This window comes from Poecilia latipinna, unplaced genomic scaffold (genome assembly GCF_001443285.1).
Source record: "Poecilia latipinna isolate Pla-1442-1.1 unplaced genomic scaffold, P_latipinna-1.0 Scaffold1700, whole genome shotgun sequence".
In the NCBI taxonomy this organism is placed as follows: Eukaryota; Metazoa; Chordata; class Actinopteri; order Cyprinodontiformes; family Poeciliidae; genus Poecilia; species Poecilia latipinna.
The window spans coordinates 21,461-38,287 of NW_015114316.1; the positions used below are offsets into that span (position 1 = coordinate 21,461).

Genomic DNA, 16,827 nt, shown 5'->3' on the forward strand with positions numbered 1-16,827 from the left:
TTTACTTAAGTAAATTTTTTGAGTACTTTCTCCACCACTGGCTAACTATAACACAGCAGTCAAAATATTTGACCTGGTCATCAACTAGAGTAGAAAAAGGCATAGGCTACAAGTTGTGACTTTGGAGCTACTAATGCTGAATTTTGGCTATCGACTAGAAATAGCAAACAGCCACTGGCATACCAAGTATATTGACTACGGGCAAGCTATAGCTAATGGGCCATGGGGAACAGGGTCGCCAATAGCTTTCAGACACAAGGTGGCAGTAGAGGCATCCCTACGATTTTCACTGTCTGCTCTGAAAACTGCAAGGCACTTTCCTAAAAGTACAGCAATGAGCAGACTAAAGGGCAATTTTGAAAATGCGCATGTCGGTAATGCTCTTTATGTCACAACCGTAACCTGAGTATGTCTGAGCAACGAGGGAAAGAAAATTAAAAAAAAAAAAACTTCCTCCATAAGCTTTGACGACATTTAACAGGTTGCAAAGGCAGCCTGTGATGTGTGTGTGCTTGATTTGTGCATGCACACTGAACAGCTGAATATAGACATTGATTTGCCCTTGAAGCATATATTTGTGAATGAATCCGTCTCCTGCTCATTTGGATGAATGTCACGCATCACCTAACGGGCAAATCAGCGTGTTTTTGTCATTCAAAAGGGGATGGGGAGGTAAGACTTTCATTTTGTTGCCTTGGAGACTACAAATCAATTGCACGTTGCAGCTTCTTGCCTTCCATTCCCAATGAGCAGGCTGTGTCACTGCTTACGTCATCAGGGCCGAGGGCGGGGACCTGAGGATTGGAGGGGGGGGAAGGGGGGTGAGTCACAAGCGCTCTGATTGGCCGACGCTGTTAATGAGCTGCCATTGAGGATTTTGGGGCTTGTGGGGAGGGGAGGTGTGTCTCCGACTGACCGAGCGCACCGCCTCTCGGATAAATACTGAACACAGCTGGTTTCTCCGATCAGACGCATCAATTGACGGAACCGTGGTCGTTGTTCAGGCCGTCCGACTCGCTGCACAGTTACTTTCGCTTTTTTGTTCTTTTTTTTTTTTGCCGGAGAGTCATTTTTTGAGTCATTTACTCAAAAAAGTAAAAATAGTTTGGAGAGAATTAATCAGATTTCACTGAACCGACAGCAGGTGTGAATTCATGTCTGTATTTTCACCGCAGATATACTGGTAAGTACTCGCACCTCTTCTAATGGCACCTGTTTGTCTCGCTCGTCTGGGCTTTTTTTTTTTTTTTTTTTATGCCACTCTGTAGTTCTTGTATTTGAATAAGTGAAACTACTCGGATATGAAACATTGCACTGGTCGGGGGAAACGACGAAAGAGGTGCTTGAGGTTGACTTTGTTTGGTGATTTCCCTCTGAATCCGCCACCTTTGTTGCTGTACACCCACTCTTGTTTCCTTTGAGATTTTCTGCGGGGTGTTGCCCCTGAACTTGGAAAATTTCAGGGCAACACGGATCAAGGTGTAAACAAATTAAAGTATTACACTCCCCCCCCACACACACACACAACGCCTCAACCATCCTCTAAACTTTTCAGCTATTTACCAGCTTGATTAAAGACTGTCCCATATGTGCCTTTTCAGAGACGTCACATTCGTTTAGTTTTTGACATTTCGTTGTATTTTGTGCACAAAAGTTCACCTTGCCTTTCCTGTTTCGCCCTTTGTCTTCAAGTAGCTGCAGGTGCATTGAAATCCGGAGGCAGAGTGTTCATTAACACCATTTTTTGTTGCAGGAAAGTTGATTTCTGTGCTCTTGAACATCCCTCCCCCCCTCCTGTCAGGAGGATGTGCAAGTTGCTTTGAAATCATTTTGCAAGCACCATTAAAACCTCAGTAGGCTTCTGCCTGTCTCTATCAGGAAGTCGAGAATCTAGCTCTTTACTGTAACCACACTCACTCTTTTTTTCCAATCTTTGCTTGCTTGCACTTGGCACATGCTTGTCTTGTCATTTTATCTCTGTGAAAGCTCAATTTCCCAATTGCAGGAGCATTTAATCTGAGTAGCATACCTGGGATGTTTGGGTGGTTTACTTGAGTTCTGGTTGCCTAGCCTGAACACATTTTCTGGGTAGATGGGAAGATTTTTTCTCAATAGTTTGGTCTAACCCCAAAATTCATGATTGACACAAGGCAACATGTTTCTGACGAATGTCCGATCCTCTCTGTTTTAAAACAGTGGAAAACGTGGTGGTTGAAGAAAAGGGTGAGGGTCTCTCCCAGCTGTACCTGCCAAGCAATGAAACGTTGTCAGTGTAAAGTACATTGCGGGCCTGGAATGTCAGCAGCTTTGCCCATGCTGCCACACAAGTCAAGATTTATAATCATAGTAGCGAGAACCACCGGGTGGCTAAGGAGGAAACAATGTCGGCGATGCAGGATTCAAATTCCTCACTTGTAGGGAGATTGGTGCCGAGACTGCTCGGGGGACGAGCTCCATTACAAACAAACAAGGTGCCACAGAGCCGCCTGGGTCTTGTTTTTTACTCAAGATGTTGGAGGAAAACTGTGATTAGGACTTGAGGAGTACTTCAAAAAGTATGACCAAAATAGACGGTCTGTGAAAGGTTTCAAGAGTTGTTTCGGGAATGGGATTACAATGCGACATGTGTCCACTCACTTCCTCCTCATTTTTATGTTATTTATTTTTCTAACTTTGAAAAAATGCTTAAAATTTTAGATGATCTGGAAAATTAAAGTTTTTTTTTTTTTTTTTTTTACATATTTTAGCTCAGTTTTACTACAGTGACATCCCAAAATTCAGAACATTATCAGCCAAGAGCTGTTTTTGTGGACAAAGGGCATAAAATGTAGAATAATGCAGTCATTGGATGAATATCCCCTCTTTACTGTTTAACTTTTTGCGTCCGATAGGATGCAACCACAAGACTGAACATGTACTCAGTGGAGGCCAGCAGGATCGATTGAATCAAAATGCAAAGACTTACTGCCATCTACCCCACCAGCCTGTTAAGCAGATCCAGTGGATAGTTGGATCTGTCAGAGGCTTTTTCAAATTCGCTGTGATACAGACTGCTACGAGAGATCTTTGCTGCCATCACTATGTACAATAAAGAATTTGAATTGAGTTACAACATTTAATTTCCCTTTGGGGTCAATAAAGCATCTTTGAATTTGAATTCAAATGTGGTTCTACAATATAGAACAACATGTGGTGTAGTTTGTTGCTGAACTGCATTTAACTGCCTGCTGAGGACGCTGACGGCTCCTAATGTGTTCTCGTATTTAGTGTCCCTCTTTGGGACACGTCCTTCGTTTCTTGATGCTTGAAACGACACGACAGCATTTTGTTTCTTCCCAGGTCGACTCTTCGCTCGTGCACTCCCACTTCTTCCTCATTGTGCCCCCTTTATGTTTTATTGGCCGATGTTCTGTTATTCTTAGCCGAGCAGGATGTTTATACAATCCAAGACCAGAAATATGACTGGCAAGGCCGGAGTGTTTATCTTTCTTTCTCTTCTCTCCCTCCCTTCCCCTCTCGTCGTTGTCTCCTCAGGTCCTTGCTGTCAGTGTTCATCCCTTTGTCCTCCTCCCTTGCATGTCCCCCACTTGGGGACCAATTTGAATTCAAAGACATCTACAATTCACCCCCACACCCTTCCCCCAACTTCATAAGTCTACAAAGCTGCGGTCTTTTATTTTTGGATATCCTTCTATTGTTTCAGCCTGTTGATCTGGCCTGTGCTGAAACAATTACTTGCAGAAAATCAGTCGGAAGCATTTTTTGCTTTTAGCATTTCCCAGCCGCATTGCAACCTGTTGTAGAAAAAAAAAAAAGATGGAAAAACTGAACCTGCCTTTGCTTCAGGGTTTATTGATCTCCTGAAATTGAGTGAATCATGTCACATGATTCACCCTGATCTGGATGACGGTGTGTTAATTTATGCTCTTGATTACTGACTGCACCACAGAATATAAGTTTGATTTGTACTGAAGAAAATAAACTTGATGGGCGACTGACAGATTTATACATAAAATTAACTCAATTATACACAAACCGATTCTGCTAAGTTCTTTAAAATAAAAAAAAGATGTAATGAGGATTTTAATTTGGCTAAAGAGAAATCTAGAATCGTACACCAACTAAAGCAAGCCTACCCAATCATAGTATTGAGCTATATTTGCTAATGGCACTTAAGGTTTGCACAACACTGAGTTGCGTATGCAAACAAGCACAGATAGCCAGTTTGGAGTGAAACTGACAGATGAATCCAGAATCCATCTCCCCTGTCAGTCCTTAGCACTTCTGTGGCCTCTGACACAGAAGTGTCCTGGGCAAAGAGCCATATTTCCAATGTCAAAAACACTTTTAAAGGAGCTGCTCATAAATGATATAGCTACAGCATAACTTCACTCGGTAGTTATGGCTGGAACTAGAAATGCATGGCTTTCTCGTTTGTCGCTTGAGGTGAAAGACACTCGCCACGTCAACTCGTTTAAAAAAAAAAAAATAAAAGCTAATGTTTCTACAGAGCAAGTCTTCCTGCATTCGACAGTTGTCAGACAGTAGTCGAAGTGCATTCCTAGCCGACGACTCTACAAAAGTTTGGCTTTGGTGTTATTCTTCCAGAGGTGTGTGCAATATTTTTCAGTATTTGTTTATATTTAACCATGTATGCAGAGAGTATGCTTCTATAAACGAACATACTTTCACGCTCCACCTGATGCTCTTCCTGTTTGGGAAGTACCACTCCTGCTCAATATGACCTTTTGTAAAAAAAAAAAAAATTGGAGCAGGACGCGCTCCCTAAAGACGGCTTGCCTCCATAGGCGTGTGAATAAGCCGTTGGTCACAGCAACACCTTATTTATGACCTGTACGAAATTATGCGTCAGAAGGTTACTTCCTAGGCACAACTTGTTAATTGACATCAGTATGAAAACGTTTTTTTTTGTTTTGTTTTTTCTTTTTACTGGAGCTTCATTTTATTTTTGTTTTATCGAAAACTTTACAAAACTTGTCTCCAACTTTGAGTCACAAGTAAAGCGAGTAAAGCTCAGATATTGCACAAACGTATTTTAGGTTTTAAAATTTTATCTTCACCAGTTTCGATATTGTAAAAAAAAAAAAAAAAAAAATTAGGTCAAGTCAAGCCCACGCATCCTGTACCAAAGAAGTCCCCTGAAATACTATTATGTTTGCATACATGCAAGCATCTTGTCAGGTTCCATTTACTTTGGCCCAAGTAGCCTTAGACACACAAACCACAACCCTGTGGCCACTGACTGACCACCAGGCTTTAAATAGAGACCGTGAGAAGGCCACTCAGCATCTTGTCTCAGGGCTCAAGTCTGGTCTTAAAGTATCTTTTTTTTTTTTCTGCTTTTATCATAAAACACTAGAAAGCTCTAGGCATGAGTTTTAGAAAAAAAAAAAAAAAACAGTATTTTGAAATAGAAAGTTTGTCCAAGCTTTGAGCGCATGAGGTTCCTCCTTATTCAAACACCGCAGCACGCCCCCAGCACACTCTCACAATGACTGTTCCAAGTCGCAAGAGCACATCTTTCTGTATTTAGAAACGGCTACCTTTTGCATATGGCATGACGAGCGCTGCAGCTTTGCAGTGCATTAGAACAGCCAATCAGGGGCTGGATGTCTTGGTGTGTTGTGGTCAAGTTGCGCAGAGAATAAACAAAACGGTAGAAGCATACACAGGGAAGTGAATGCACTTAAAGGTTTGGGCCCAATTATTTTATGGCATTATGTGTAAGCCCAATTTTTTATTTTTATTTTTTTTTATATTCATCTTTCTATGACTCAGAACAAAATTGAAACTTCAGCATTGAAAGCTGTTAATGTGTATTCTGCCTCTGTGTCTGGTTGACAGTCGGATAACTCCCGAGTCTTTTCATCTCTTTCGCACAAACGTACACTCACTAAATCTCATTTTTCGCCCCCTGCAGCCCAGTGTTTGTGCCCGTCCCAGATATGACTGAGGTGATGATGAGCAACACCCCCATGGAGGACATGAGGCTCAGCCCAAGCAAGGACAGACTCTCCTTCCAGGTAATACTCACACATGCAAACCAGACGGCACTTCCTCCCTAAATGCCTCTCCTATGCGTTTTGAGCTTGAAATAAATTCCAGTATGAATTCATCCAGTCATTATCATGAGCAGGATTGACATTAGAAATGCCGAGAGAGCAACAACTGAATTGTGATTTATCACCAGAGAGAATATGTGTCAAGGTTTATGAAATGTTTTTGTTTTTGTTTTTTTTAATCATTTGTATTATTAGTTTACACAAAATGGCATAAAGGAGGACAGACTGGCAACAGTCACAACAGTAGGAATATCTTCTTTATTTTGGTTATTTGTTTGCATTTTTGTTTTGGTCTGGGGAGGGAAAGCAGACATAACATTAGTCACAAATTGAATCCTGCAGAGAAAATGGAAAAACGCCAGAGGTCCGCTCATAATGGAAGCAGCCATCAGGTGGTCCTGACAAGCTGCTACCTGTGTCTTTGTCTTGCTGTCTGCTCGATGGGGTCGTCTAATGACCAATGCTAATTTTAGCCGATACAGGTCTCTCTTCTCTCTAGTCATGATCAGTGACTATTTGCATGAGGAGCAGAGCAAGCGCGACACAATCTGGGCAAATGCTTTAACATTTGAGATTTTACTAATTTAAAACTAAGGGAGTTGACATTTCAAACTGGCTTTAGCTTGTAACGCTACTCGCGCCAATCGTGTCTAGAAGTAATTCATGTAAATGACAAACGCTTCATGCATATGCATGAGCTTTACTCAAATATTTAGCCTTCTGTTACCTGCTGAATTCACTACAACCTTTTACGAGTTTGAAATATTCCTAAGGCAAATACTATTTGACCTCAGGTGGCAAAACGGCTCACTTTTGTAACCCAAAAGTTGCATAGAATATGACCGTACGTGATGCCTGTCAGGTACAATTCCCTGTTGCTGTGTGAAGGAGAACATTTGACGTATCTGAAGTAAATGGGTTTTCTTATGAGTAACTTCTTAAACATTTTATTTATATACTATCATCATGGTTAAAAATGGCTGCTTTGCTGCAGCAGCAACTTCTGCATGGAAGAGTGATTTTGTTGGCACAACCTAGTTTCCTTTGGGCATGGTGCTTTCATTGACTTCATAAAAATCTGATTTTTGTTTGTTCGGATTTTAAAAACAATCACTGATTTTATTTTTATTTTATTTTTTAAACTAAACACCAAGCTGCTTAGTGTTTAAATGTTTAAATCTTGAAGACAAAGGAGAATGAAACGGTCACTTATTGAAACTTGTTTTAAGCAAGGCGTGGCAAGTACAGCGCATCAGTAGCAAAACTATTTATAAAGCTTTAAATGGTGAAAGCCTCATACAAGCGTTACATTGCAGTGGCGCAGTAAAGTCGTATTTAGTGCAAGTGCGTGGCTGGAGACAAGTTCCAGATTTTTGGAAAGGTGGCTGACATTTTAAGGAGATCGCACATGATAATTCAACATTTAGAGCTGTTGATTCAGACTTTTAAAAACTGTAAGCAGCTGCATGCTCAAGATGTGTGCAGAAAGGATGTAGACTGACCCAGAGGAAGAGCCTCGCTTCCTATGACTCTTTAGTTTACACCCCAGCTGTGAGTCTGAGCGGAACGGAAGGAGAAGAGGCCAGCAGAAAAGGAGCACCAGTTTGCCTCTTCTCTGCCTTCTCCAATGTGAATTTACCATCTCGGCCATTTGCCCAGTGTCTCAGGCTTTCCTTAGAGAAGCTCTCTTTAAAGCAGGCTTGGTTTCACTAGTCATTTCCTTAATCTGACAATGACTTGAATGACATGAGCATGATGATATTCCAGATGCTCTTGCACAAGTTTATTAAAGTCGATGTCGCCCGTGGTCCTTCAAGAGGAAATTAAATTTGATGAAAATCGGCGCTGGAGTTATCCTCTCAAAAGGCAGCAGCATGATTCAGATGCCCCAGCTCCTTCCCTTGGAAAAGAAGCCGTCTTTTATGCGTTGGCTAACTCAACCAAAGGCAAAGTCAGTCACCGTCCCGACCGACTCTCTGCAGCTGACGCACATCAAGCGTCGACGATGCAGGACAAAAAAAAAAAAAAAAAAAACGGATATTCCCTTAATTTACACATCGAGGCTCGACTCCACGTATAATTACAGCTTGCTGTGAACTTGTTTGGTAACCTAGAGTGCTGCTGATAAGAACATGCAGCCTTAAATTACCTGAGAAGAGCTAAATTGTTGAGCATATTTATAGCTTTCCGTTTGTTTTTGCTCCCAGTTTCTTAAGGAATTCAGGAAGAGTCGGACACAGCTGGATCTCTTTATCTCTTGTCTCACTCTGACTCTCAGAATGCTTTCTTTCCACTCGGCTCTGTGCCCAGACAGCGACATTGCCCCCCTCCCCCCTTACCCCACTCCCAGCCTCCCCCCTCTCATCTAACCCCTTTCCTCAAACTCAACCCCTGTGACTTGGAGTGAAATATGCAGGTCTAAAAATATTAATCTACTTTATCCAAACAGCAAAAAAAAAAAAAAGAAAGAAAGAAAACTGCTGTTCTTGGACCAGGAGTGGCAGGCCGTCCCCTCCCCAGAGCTATTTCTCCTGTTCCTGAGAAACTTGGAGGTTGAACAGAGGATTATATAGTCTGTCAAACCAATTCTTATGCACTTCATTTCAGCTTCAAGCTTTTCCATTTAGCTTACTAACTTTAGAAGATAGAAAGTCCTTCAGTTTAAAAAAAAATGTTTTTTAAACTTCTGTTGAGATGCAACAATCAGATTTGTTACCAGCTTTCACTTTTTTCTTCCCCTCAAGAATCTTGCATGCTTTAATTTTATTCCCCTTCTAATCGGAATGGTTTTGGTTCCGATTCCTTTTTGGGGCCAGTCGACTCTTTTTATGTATAACTCATTATGACCCTCTGATGAAAAGAGTGCCTGTGAGCGACCTTCTGCAAGTTGATGAGATTTACTGGAGTCGTAATCATTTCACGTACAGCAGATGGAGGTGAATATAGAAAATCTTGTTGAGTAGGTTCTAAATCTGTAGGTTTTCCCTTGGAAAAGAAGACATCGGGTCATGTTGGCTGTCCATTCACAATGCTAATTCAGATTAATTGTAAGTGGCTTTGGTTCTAATCTTCAAGCGTCCAATTCATACTGAAAATGGTTTCCTTCAGTAACCACTTAAGCACTGAATTATGTTTGCACCACCTGACCCTGGTAACACTTAATTATGGTGCATTTACTGGTTTTTAATAAAAATCTGATTTGAGTTTCCAGTCCAGCTAATTTCTCCATCTCTACTTTTTAGCCTTCATTGTCTTTGATGTAAAAAAAAAAAAAAAAAAAGACATTCTGTGTTGCACAAATGTACTCTGGGCTATTTACCAATGTGGAGACCTTTCACGCTGAGGTTGCATGGCACTGACTGACTTATTCATGCATGCAAAAACAAATTGCTCAAGTATGAGGAAAGCAAGATTACATTACCTTAAGGAATGTGGGATGAGCAAGAGCAGGTACAAATGTGTAATCGGTTCTCATCAGATGCTTAGTCAGCTCTCAGTTATTTAGCCCTCTACAGCTGCTAGTTTTACCATGAAAGTGCTGATCGAAAATGCACACCGTCTCTTAAGCGACGGTCTTGTAGCTGAAGTAGAACCGACTCGTATTTCTAAATACCAGATGTAAACTCTGCGCAAACTCCCTCTGATAAGCGATTAATGCTCCCCGTCTTTCCTTCCCAGATATTTCCGGACCCCTCGGATTTCGACCGCTGCTGTAAGCTTAAAGATCGCCTCCCGTCCATCGTGGTCGAGCCGACGGAAGGAGAGGTGGAGAGCGGAGAGCTTCGCTGGCCTCCGGAGGAGTTTCTCGTCAGCGAGGAGGAAGAAGAGGACGAAGAGGAGCAAAACGACTGCGGCATGCAAAATGGACAGCCAGCACAGAATTCCCAGCACTAGAGGCTGGGCGGGTCAGCACCATGTTCACTTTGCTCTTTGGTTCTGAGGGACAGTATTTTTTTTCACACACACTGGTCACACTTCACTGGAGCACTCCAGCACATTCAACTGACACGCCCGGTGTCTCGTGATGCTATCCCTTTAGCCATGACAAACGCACACATCCGTCAAAACTAAAACAAAAAAATAAAATGAGAAAAAAAAAAAAAAACTCACTGCTTAGTACACAGAATAACCTTCATTCTGTGTGGAAATGTCACCAAAATGGTGGACAAAGTCTCCATCCCTCGCCTACTTCCTAGCGCGTCCATCAGCATGTGTCAAGTCGAAGCTGATGCCCTGCTCAAGAGCAGCAGCAGCTTAGTGCTTTGTGAAGAAGCCCTTCCTCTACAAGAGACCCTGCTGCTCTGACTCCCAAATGGCCGGCATCATGACCCCAGAGTCTTTATACCTGTGTGCAGAGCAATTGTGGTACCTGTGGGAAGTTATTGTACAGTGCACTGTTTTTATTATTATTATTATTATTATTGCTATATTATTGCCACTGCTGTCTATAGATCTGTGTCCTCGATGTGAATGTTGGTTGTCTTTGAGAAGTGGATATATTGTGAAAAAAAAAAAAGTTAGTTGGTTTGTTTTTTTTCTGCACAGGATTTACTTGTGTAAACTTATTTGTTGGCAAATGAAAAGAAAATCGAAAGATGAAAGGTGTAACTGATTTGCTTTGCAGGCTTGATGTGCACTGAAACCAGAGTTATGCTATTAAATCTGTCATATTGGCCTCCAAGAAGCAAAGCTTGGATGACGAAGCAAAAAATGTTCATGGAGGAGTTTGATAGATCAATGTACAGAGCCAATGAAGGATGTGCAAATACATGTTCTTAGTAAGCCAAACAGATGCTTGGTGGTGTGATGACTTTACCATCTTTTCTAGTCTTCCTCTTTTTTAAAAGCAGCCATACTTTTTGATTCCATATGGTTCTGATTCACATCAAAATTTGGCAATACCTGAAGCAGTACTCTTCATTCACCGTTATGACTATTTACCAGAAGGTGTTTGGAAGTTTCTGTCTGTGTGCGTGTGTGTGTGTGTGTGTGGCTCTATAATTTACAAATGACTTGTTTTCCAGGAGTCATAAGTTTGCAGTTCAAACAAGGTTAGAGGAAAAGATCTTTTTTTTTTTTTGTGGAGAGTTTGATGTTACTGTTGTGGAAGCATGACTAATGTGCGTCTCTTCAATCTTTCTCATGTGAGTGGCATTAGGGCTGTATACAGAACATCTTTGTCATGTCACGTCTCCTACAGGTCCCCACGTTGTTTTTGTAAGCTCAGGGAGATTAGCCGCCATGTTATCCTTGGTGTTTTCTTTTTTTTTTTTTTCTTTTTGTATTTAGACCACTTTTCTCATTAATTATTCTAGAGATTGTAAATAAAGAAATTGAATTTCCTATACACTTTTGAGTCTTTTTATTTGGTCTTTTTTCTGAAACTGGGTAATCCTCTGCATTCGAAGCAGTTTCCAGTAGCGCCGTGTAATTTTCCTCTTGTAAACCCCCACGCACTCAGCTTTACCCCCACTCACCTTACCTGCAGTGGTTGGAGAAAAGCAGTCTTGCTTCCTGCTTGGCATCTTTCACGTCTCTCTCTCTCCCTCTATGAAAACAGATGCATCAAGTGTGTGTATATGTGTGTGTGTATATATATAGAAGCGAGAGCAGCCACATGCTACTTCCTGTCTTCGGCTTGCACACAGTCTTTCTCCTACTTGCAGCAAAAACTCATTCCTGAACTCGGAACCGCTTTCAGTTTTACATTAAGCTCCGGTAGCTGTTTGACGAAGGGAAGCTTAAGCAGTCTGGGGGGGTGGGGGGGAACGCTTTAAACCCTCTTGAAAGCTTTTGCAGGTACACTAAGATTAACAGTACTGGATACATCTCAAGGGGGGTTATCCTTGAAACAAATATGCATTGAGCTTGTGGAAGCAACAACTCTGGTCTGTCACAGGTGCATTGTGAAAGATTCAAATACAAGGATGCTAAAGTTCAACCTGTTACAGTTGAGGCCAGATGTTTCTGCTATGCATAAAGATGCATACGCTTTTTTTTTCTGTTCCCTGTTGGACACTTAATCTAACTAAATGGTTAATGTTTGAAGTCACTTAAGTTTATTTTCTCTTTTTCTTCTTGCTAAATTCCACAACATTGTAATCCATCTTCATATTCATTAGCTCAGGAGTACTGGGAAGTAAAAGTTAAGTATCTCAGAAGAAATGTTGCGTAAAACTGGCTAAAAAAGTTACGATTCTGAAACTTCAGCAGACCGTTTCCTGAAAACTATCCTTTCCTCGGGGTAAGCCAAAAAAACTAAAAAAAAAAAAAAAAAAAAAAGGCTGGCTGTTTATTGTGCATCCATTGAAAATTTAAGTAGAAGGAAAAACTAAGGAGCAAAAAAAAAAAAAAAATGACAATATCGAGAGGCTTGCGATTCAAGAGTCACAACACGAAGACACATTCAGGACAAATGGGCTACAAATGTTACATTCATTGTGTTAGCCCATTCCTGAAGGGTCTTAATTGGTTTTCCAGCAGGCCTTGGCAGCTGCCCACACTGTGAAAGGTATTAACGCCCCGGTTAATGACCTTGGTATTGATCGACCAGGAATCTCACCTGATCTTAAAAAATTCATATAAAATCTACAGACGATTTATCAGAAGGATGATAAGAGACACCAGCACCAACCAAGCAGACTTGTTGAAGGTCACTAGTAAAGCACACTGGGCTTCCTTAGCACCTAAGCAATGCCTATCCATGCTACAGCAGGCTGCAATGAAGCAAAAATAACCACAAACTGTGGAGTGCATATACTGCACAGTACATAAACCCACATTTCCGGAGGCTTGTATTTCTGTATAAATTGATATTGTATGGTATAATAATGTAAGAAATTGAATCAATATCAATAAATACACCACTCACTGAATATAAATTACAAATTAAGTTTTTTAAACAGAATTATCTCAAATCCAATTAATTGCTGAGCACCAGCCAGAAAGAAATTTATGGAAATAACATTCTAATCAGTCAGTCAAGGAAACTAGTCAGGTGATTTACAAGGAGACATGTTGTAATAAGAACCGTCCTGGTCACTACTGATTATCTGGCACTTGTGGAAAAGTGTGTCAGAGTTGCCGTGGAAAGCTGCTAGGGGGCGAAACAGTGAGAACCATCTCTATGAACCATCTCTATCCTTGTTCTTTGGGGCGGGGGGGACTGGGAATGGGAGAGTTATGAATATCAAGAAAAAGAAAAAAAGGAAAATGTTGAGCAACAATTTTGTGTGTCCGCCGTAAAGAAGCGACGTCTGGTTCAGGATGCTGTAATGAATAGCTTTTTGTGACTTCACTAATGAGTGTTGCTTGATCTCAGTGGAAAAAGTAATGAGATCATGGAAAAAAAAAAAAGAAATCACAAGAAGAGGTACAGTCCTTGGAGGCGCAGTCTGAACTTGCACCATGCTACGCAATGATGTGACGTCAGTGAGAGACCTCTGAACTTCACAGTGACTTTCAGATATTGCTGGAGACGGCAATATCCTTCAGTTTTAATAAAGAGAGGTCCTGTGCCTTAGAGGTTAAGAAGATATGAAAAGAGGCCCTCCAGTAATGGACTGCAGCCTTTTGATACTTTGAACAGCTCTTATCTTCACTATTGTTTCTTCATCCAGCTTACTAAGTTATAAAGATATCTCTGTAATTAAAGGGTTGCTTTTTTGCAGTTCTACAGAGAATTGAAATAGGGAAATTGGCCCGTCTTTTTTACAAATATTTTACATCTGAGAAGTTCAAGGTTTAAAAGCAAGAATCTTAGCTAGAACGCTTAAACGTGTAAACCTTAAACTTATGAAGGCTATTGTTTGTACAAGATTTTATTTCAGGGTGTTGAAAACAAAGACACGCCAGATTTCTTTGTTTTCTAGTCATCAAACTATGTAGTTTTTCCTTGACATTCCAGTTATGCTGCATTTTGTGCTGGTCTGTCACACAAAATCCTAATAGAAAGACGTTGATGTTTGTGGTCATAAAGTGACAAAACGTAAAGAGGCTCCAGGGGAGATAACACCAACCTCAATTAAAAACAAAACAAAAAACATGATTTTCATCTTTTGTAAGCTGCATATGCTTCACTCCAGTGCTCTCTACTCAGTGGATATTTTGCATTCATTGAGCATGTATGCATTCTGAAGGCACTGGAATTTCCTATTGCAATTTCCATGCTCCTAATGTCCCCGCAAACGCTTCAGCCGCTGGTTCGAGGTGTGACCACACTTCTTGGCCGCAGCACAGCGACACGAGGGAGTGACAGAGAGAGTCTGACACACCGCTGTTGGCACGAGATGCAGTATCTTTAAAAGTGTGAGAGAGCTGCGCGGCCGGCTGGCTGTGTATAAAAACTGCTGTCCTCTGAGTGAAGTCACTGATAGCTCTTCTGGCTCATTCCCGGAATTCTTTCCAGTGGAAACAATCCCATTGCTGATCCGAGTGTGTCAGCCGTGTCTGACCCACCGGCCCCCAGAATTCTCCCTAACTCCCAGCTACGGTCCACATTAACACTTCCTAACAGTGACTTCTCCGTGCCTAAAACCGACACCTAACCCTTTCGTTTCCTTTCAGAGCGCCCCTCTCTGCACTTCTCCAGGAGAAAAAAATGTTTATCCTTTTTATTCTGCTTCCTCCCAACGTATCATTTTTGTTTCTCCGGTTTGCTTGTTTTCTTGTTCTTTCCATTTTTCAGCCCTCCATGACTTCCATCCCATTTTGTTGTTTCAGCAATTTTCCCATACTTACAACAGCAGTAGGAAAGTGCTTTGCATTCCCACAGTGCAGGTTGTGTTTCACTGCAAACAGAGTCACTGTTCCAATAACCCTATTATTTCTGCGACCTTAAAGTGCGAGCCTCTTAGGTTTTATTCGGTACGTTGTGTGTGTTTGAACGGAGCTTGCATACAGATGCATTTGCTTGGATGTTTTATGCACAACCGCGTCTGGTGTTACGAGTGCCATGTGCGTAAGGGAAAGATTCTTTTCCCAGGGTTCCTCCAGTGTGAGAAGAGAGTAGAGCTCTCAGGACATGAGGACAAAACTTTTGATAGTTATTTTTAACCTGTTTGGATATGGCCAACCAAGCGTGGACACATATCTGGCACTGTCTACAAGGAAAGAGCTCAGAATAAGGTTCGCTTGGAGGCACAGGACAAAAATGGAGAAGCAGAAGGGAAGATGTTAAAGGGGGTCGAGTATTGGGGATATGTGTGCCATCGCGGGCAAAAGTATTTATGCCCATTAAACCCTAGCCAGCTTTTAAAGCTACAACCACAAATATTAATGTATTTAATCAAGATTTGATGCAAAGACCCACAAAATGTATCACATGATTATGAGGTGGTAGTAAATTACATTGCGATTTTTGGCAATGCATGGTGAAACATGGCGCTGGCAGCGTCATGCTGAGAAGCTTGTCTTCAGTAGCAACAGGTAAGCTGATCAGAATTAACAGGAAGGTGGAGCTAAATATAGAGACTTCCCGAAAAAAAGAAAGACCTGTAAAACCTGAAACACTGTAGACATGGGAGGAGGTCCACCTTAAAATAGCCAAATATTGCAGTGCAATTATTGTTGGATTCACTCCTCCAATTCCACTAGGGGGCTCTATAGTTGTTTTGTGTTGGTACGTGAATTAATATGTAGAAGAAGAAAACGAACGGCGGACCAGTAGTGTACTTATGCTGCTGTTAGCTTAAACTAAAAAGCCGAACCTGCCATAAAATCACATCTTACTAATGTTTATGAGTGTTGCACGACGTGGTAAGTTATATTAATGCTGTAAAGCTGTATGAGATAAGTATTTATCTGTTCTAAGCGTGCGCTTGGTGAATTTGCTAGAGCTAATTAGCCAAATGCTAGCTGTTGTTTGCTGCACTGTGATATATGAATGCTGACGTTTATCATACTACGAAGTGTTCTAAGAGTAAACTTTGCTTTATAACCGGCTAGTCGAGTCAAGCCAAGCTTCTAAATCTATGTTTAAGTTTGTGTTTTATTTGAATATTGCAATGCTAAGTATTGACGTTTTGTTTGCCTTTTTTTTTTTAAGTTACTTACAGTTTAACCGGCATGTCCGTGTAAAAGCACTCGGCAATAAAATTAACAACTACAACAACAACGGCTACCTTATGTTCTTTGTAACAATTATCAAAGCATGCTGTTGGGCTAGAATGGCCTGTCAAAGACCAGGTGAGGATCCAAAGCTTGAAAAGATGGTAGTCACATGCGCTAAATAAGAAGAATGAGCAAAGATATTAGTTTCTAGATGTGCAAAGCTTAAGAAAAGGATTCCAGTAAAATGTGCTTGTGCAAAATATTGACACAGAAAATACAAAGTCATACCCTACTTTTCAGATTTAACGAGCATCTGTTAAATTTTGTGTTGGTCTATCACATAAAACCCCAGTGAAGTCGGTAATGTGGCGCCACGTGGAAAACCTCGAGCTATACGGTATCTCCTAATTTCGATAAGGCTCATATATCAAGGTAAAAGTGCAACTACAGTGAAAGTGAAACTTATGAATGTGTTGTCAGACTAATGCAATAAAAGTTAACTCATGTACTTTCCGGATGACACAGCAAGGAAAAAAGCATGATAAAAGGAGAAACGGCATGCCACCACAGTGAAGTGACCAAGAGACCGGTTTCGATATGTGTTTTTTTTTTTTTTTTTTTTTTTTTTTTTCCTTTATTCTTTTTTTTTTTATTTTTTAAAAACCCCAAAGCATCATTAGACACACACAATTTG

The 16,827-nt window shown here is 41.0% G+C and overlaps 1 protein-coding gene and 1 long non-coding RNA gene across 2 annotated transcripts; both read left to right on the forward strand.

Moving 5' to 3' along the window:
- Positions 1-941: 941 nt before the first annotated feature.
- On the forward strand, positions 942-10,867 carry lbh (LBH regulator of WNT signaling pathway). Its single transcript, XM_015060334.1, has 3 exons — positions 942-1,183; positions 5,942-6,044; positions 9,762-10,867. Exons 1-3 carry the CDS (start codon positions 1,155-1,157, stop codon positions 9,975-9,977), a joined length of 348 nt encoding a protein of 115 aa, XP_014915820.1. The 5' UTR covers positions 942-1,154; the 3' UTR covers positions 9,978-10,867.
- On the forward strand, positions 6,051-9,376 carry LOC106964679 (uncharacterized). The gene is made up of 2 exons (XR_001428474.1): positions 6,051-7,398; positions 7,465-9,376. It is a non-coding gene; the product is annotated as an uncharacterized LOC106964679 (long non-coding RNA).
- Positions 10,868-16,827: the final 5,960 nt, after the last annotated feature.

What these genes read in the sequence shown, in the direction of transcription:
- lbh (XM_015060334.1), top strand. Translation starts at nt 1,155, where the DNA reads ATGTCTGTATTTTCACCGCAGATATACTG. An exon ending in TTTTCACCGCAGATATACTG is followed by an intron (nt 1,184 to 5,941) that starts GTAAGTACTCGC and finishes CGCCCCCTGCAG; the next exon opens with CCCAGTGTTTGTGCCCGTCC. An exon ending in AGGACAGACTCTCCTTCCAG is followed by an intron (nt 6,045 to 9,761) that starts GTAATACTCACA and finishes TTTCCTTCCCAG; the next exon opens with ATATTTCCGGACCCCTCGGA.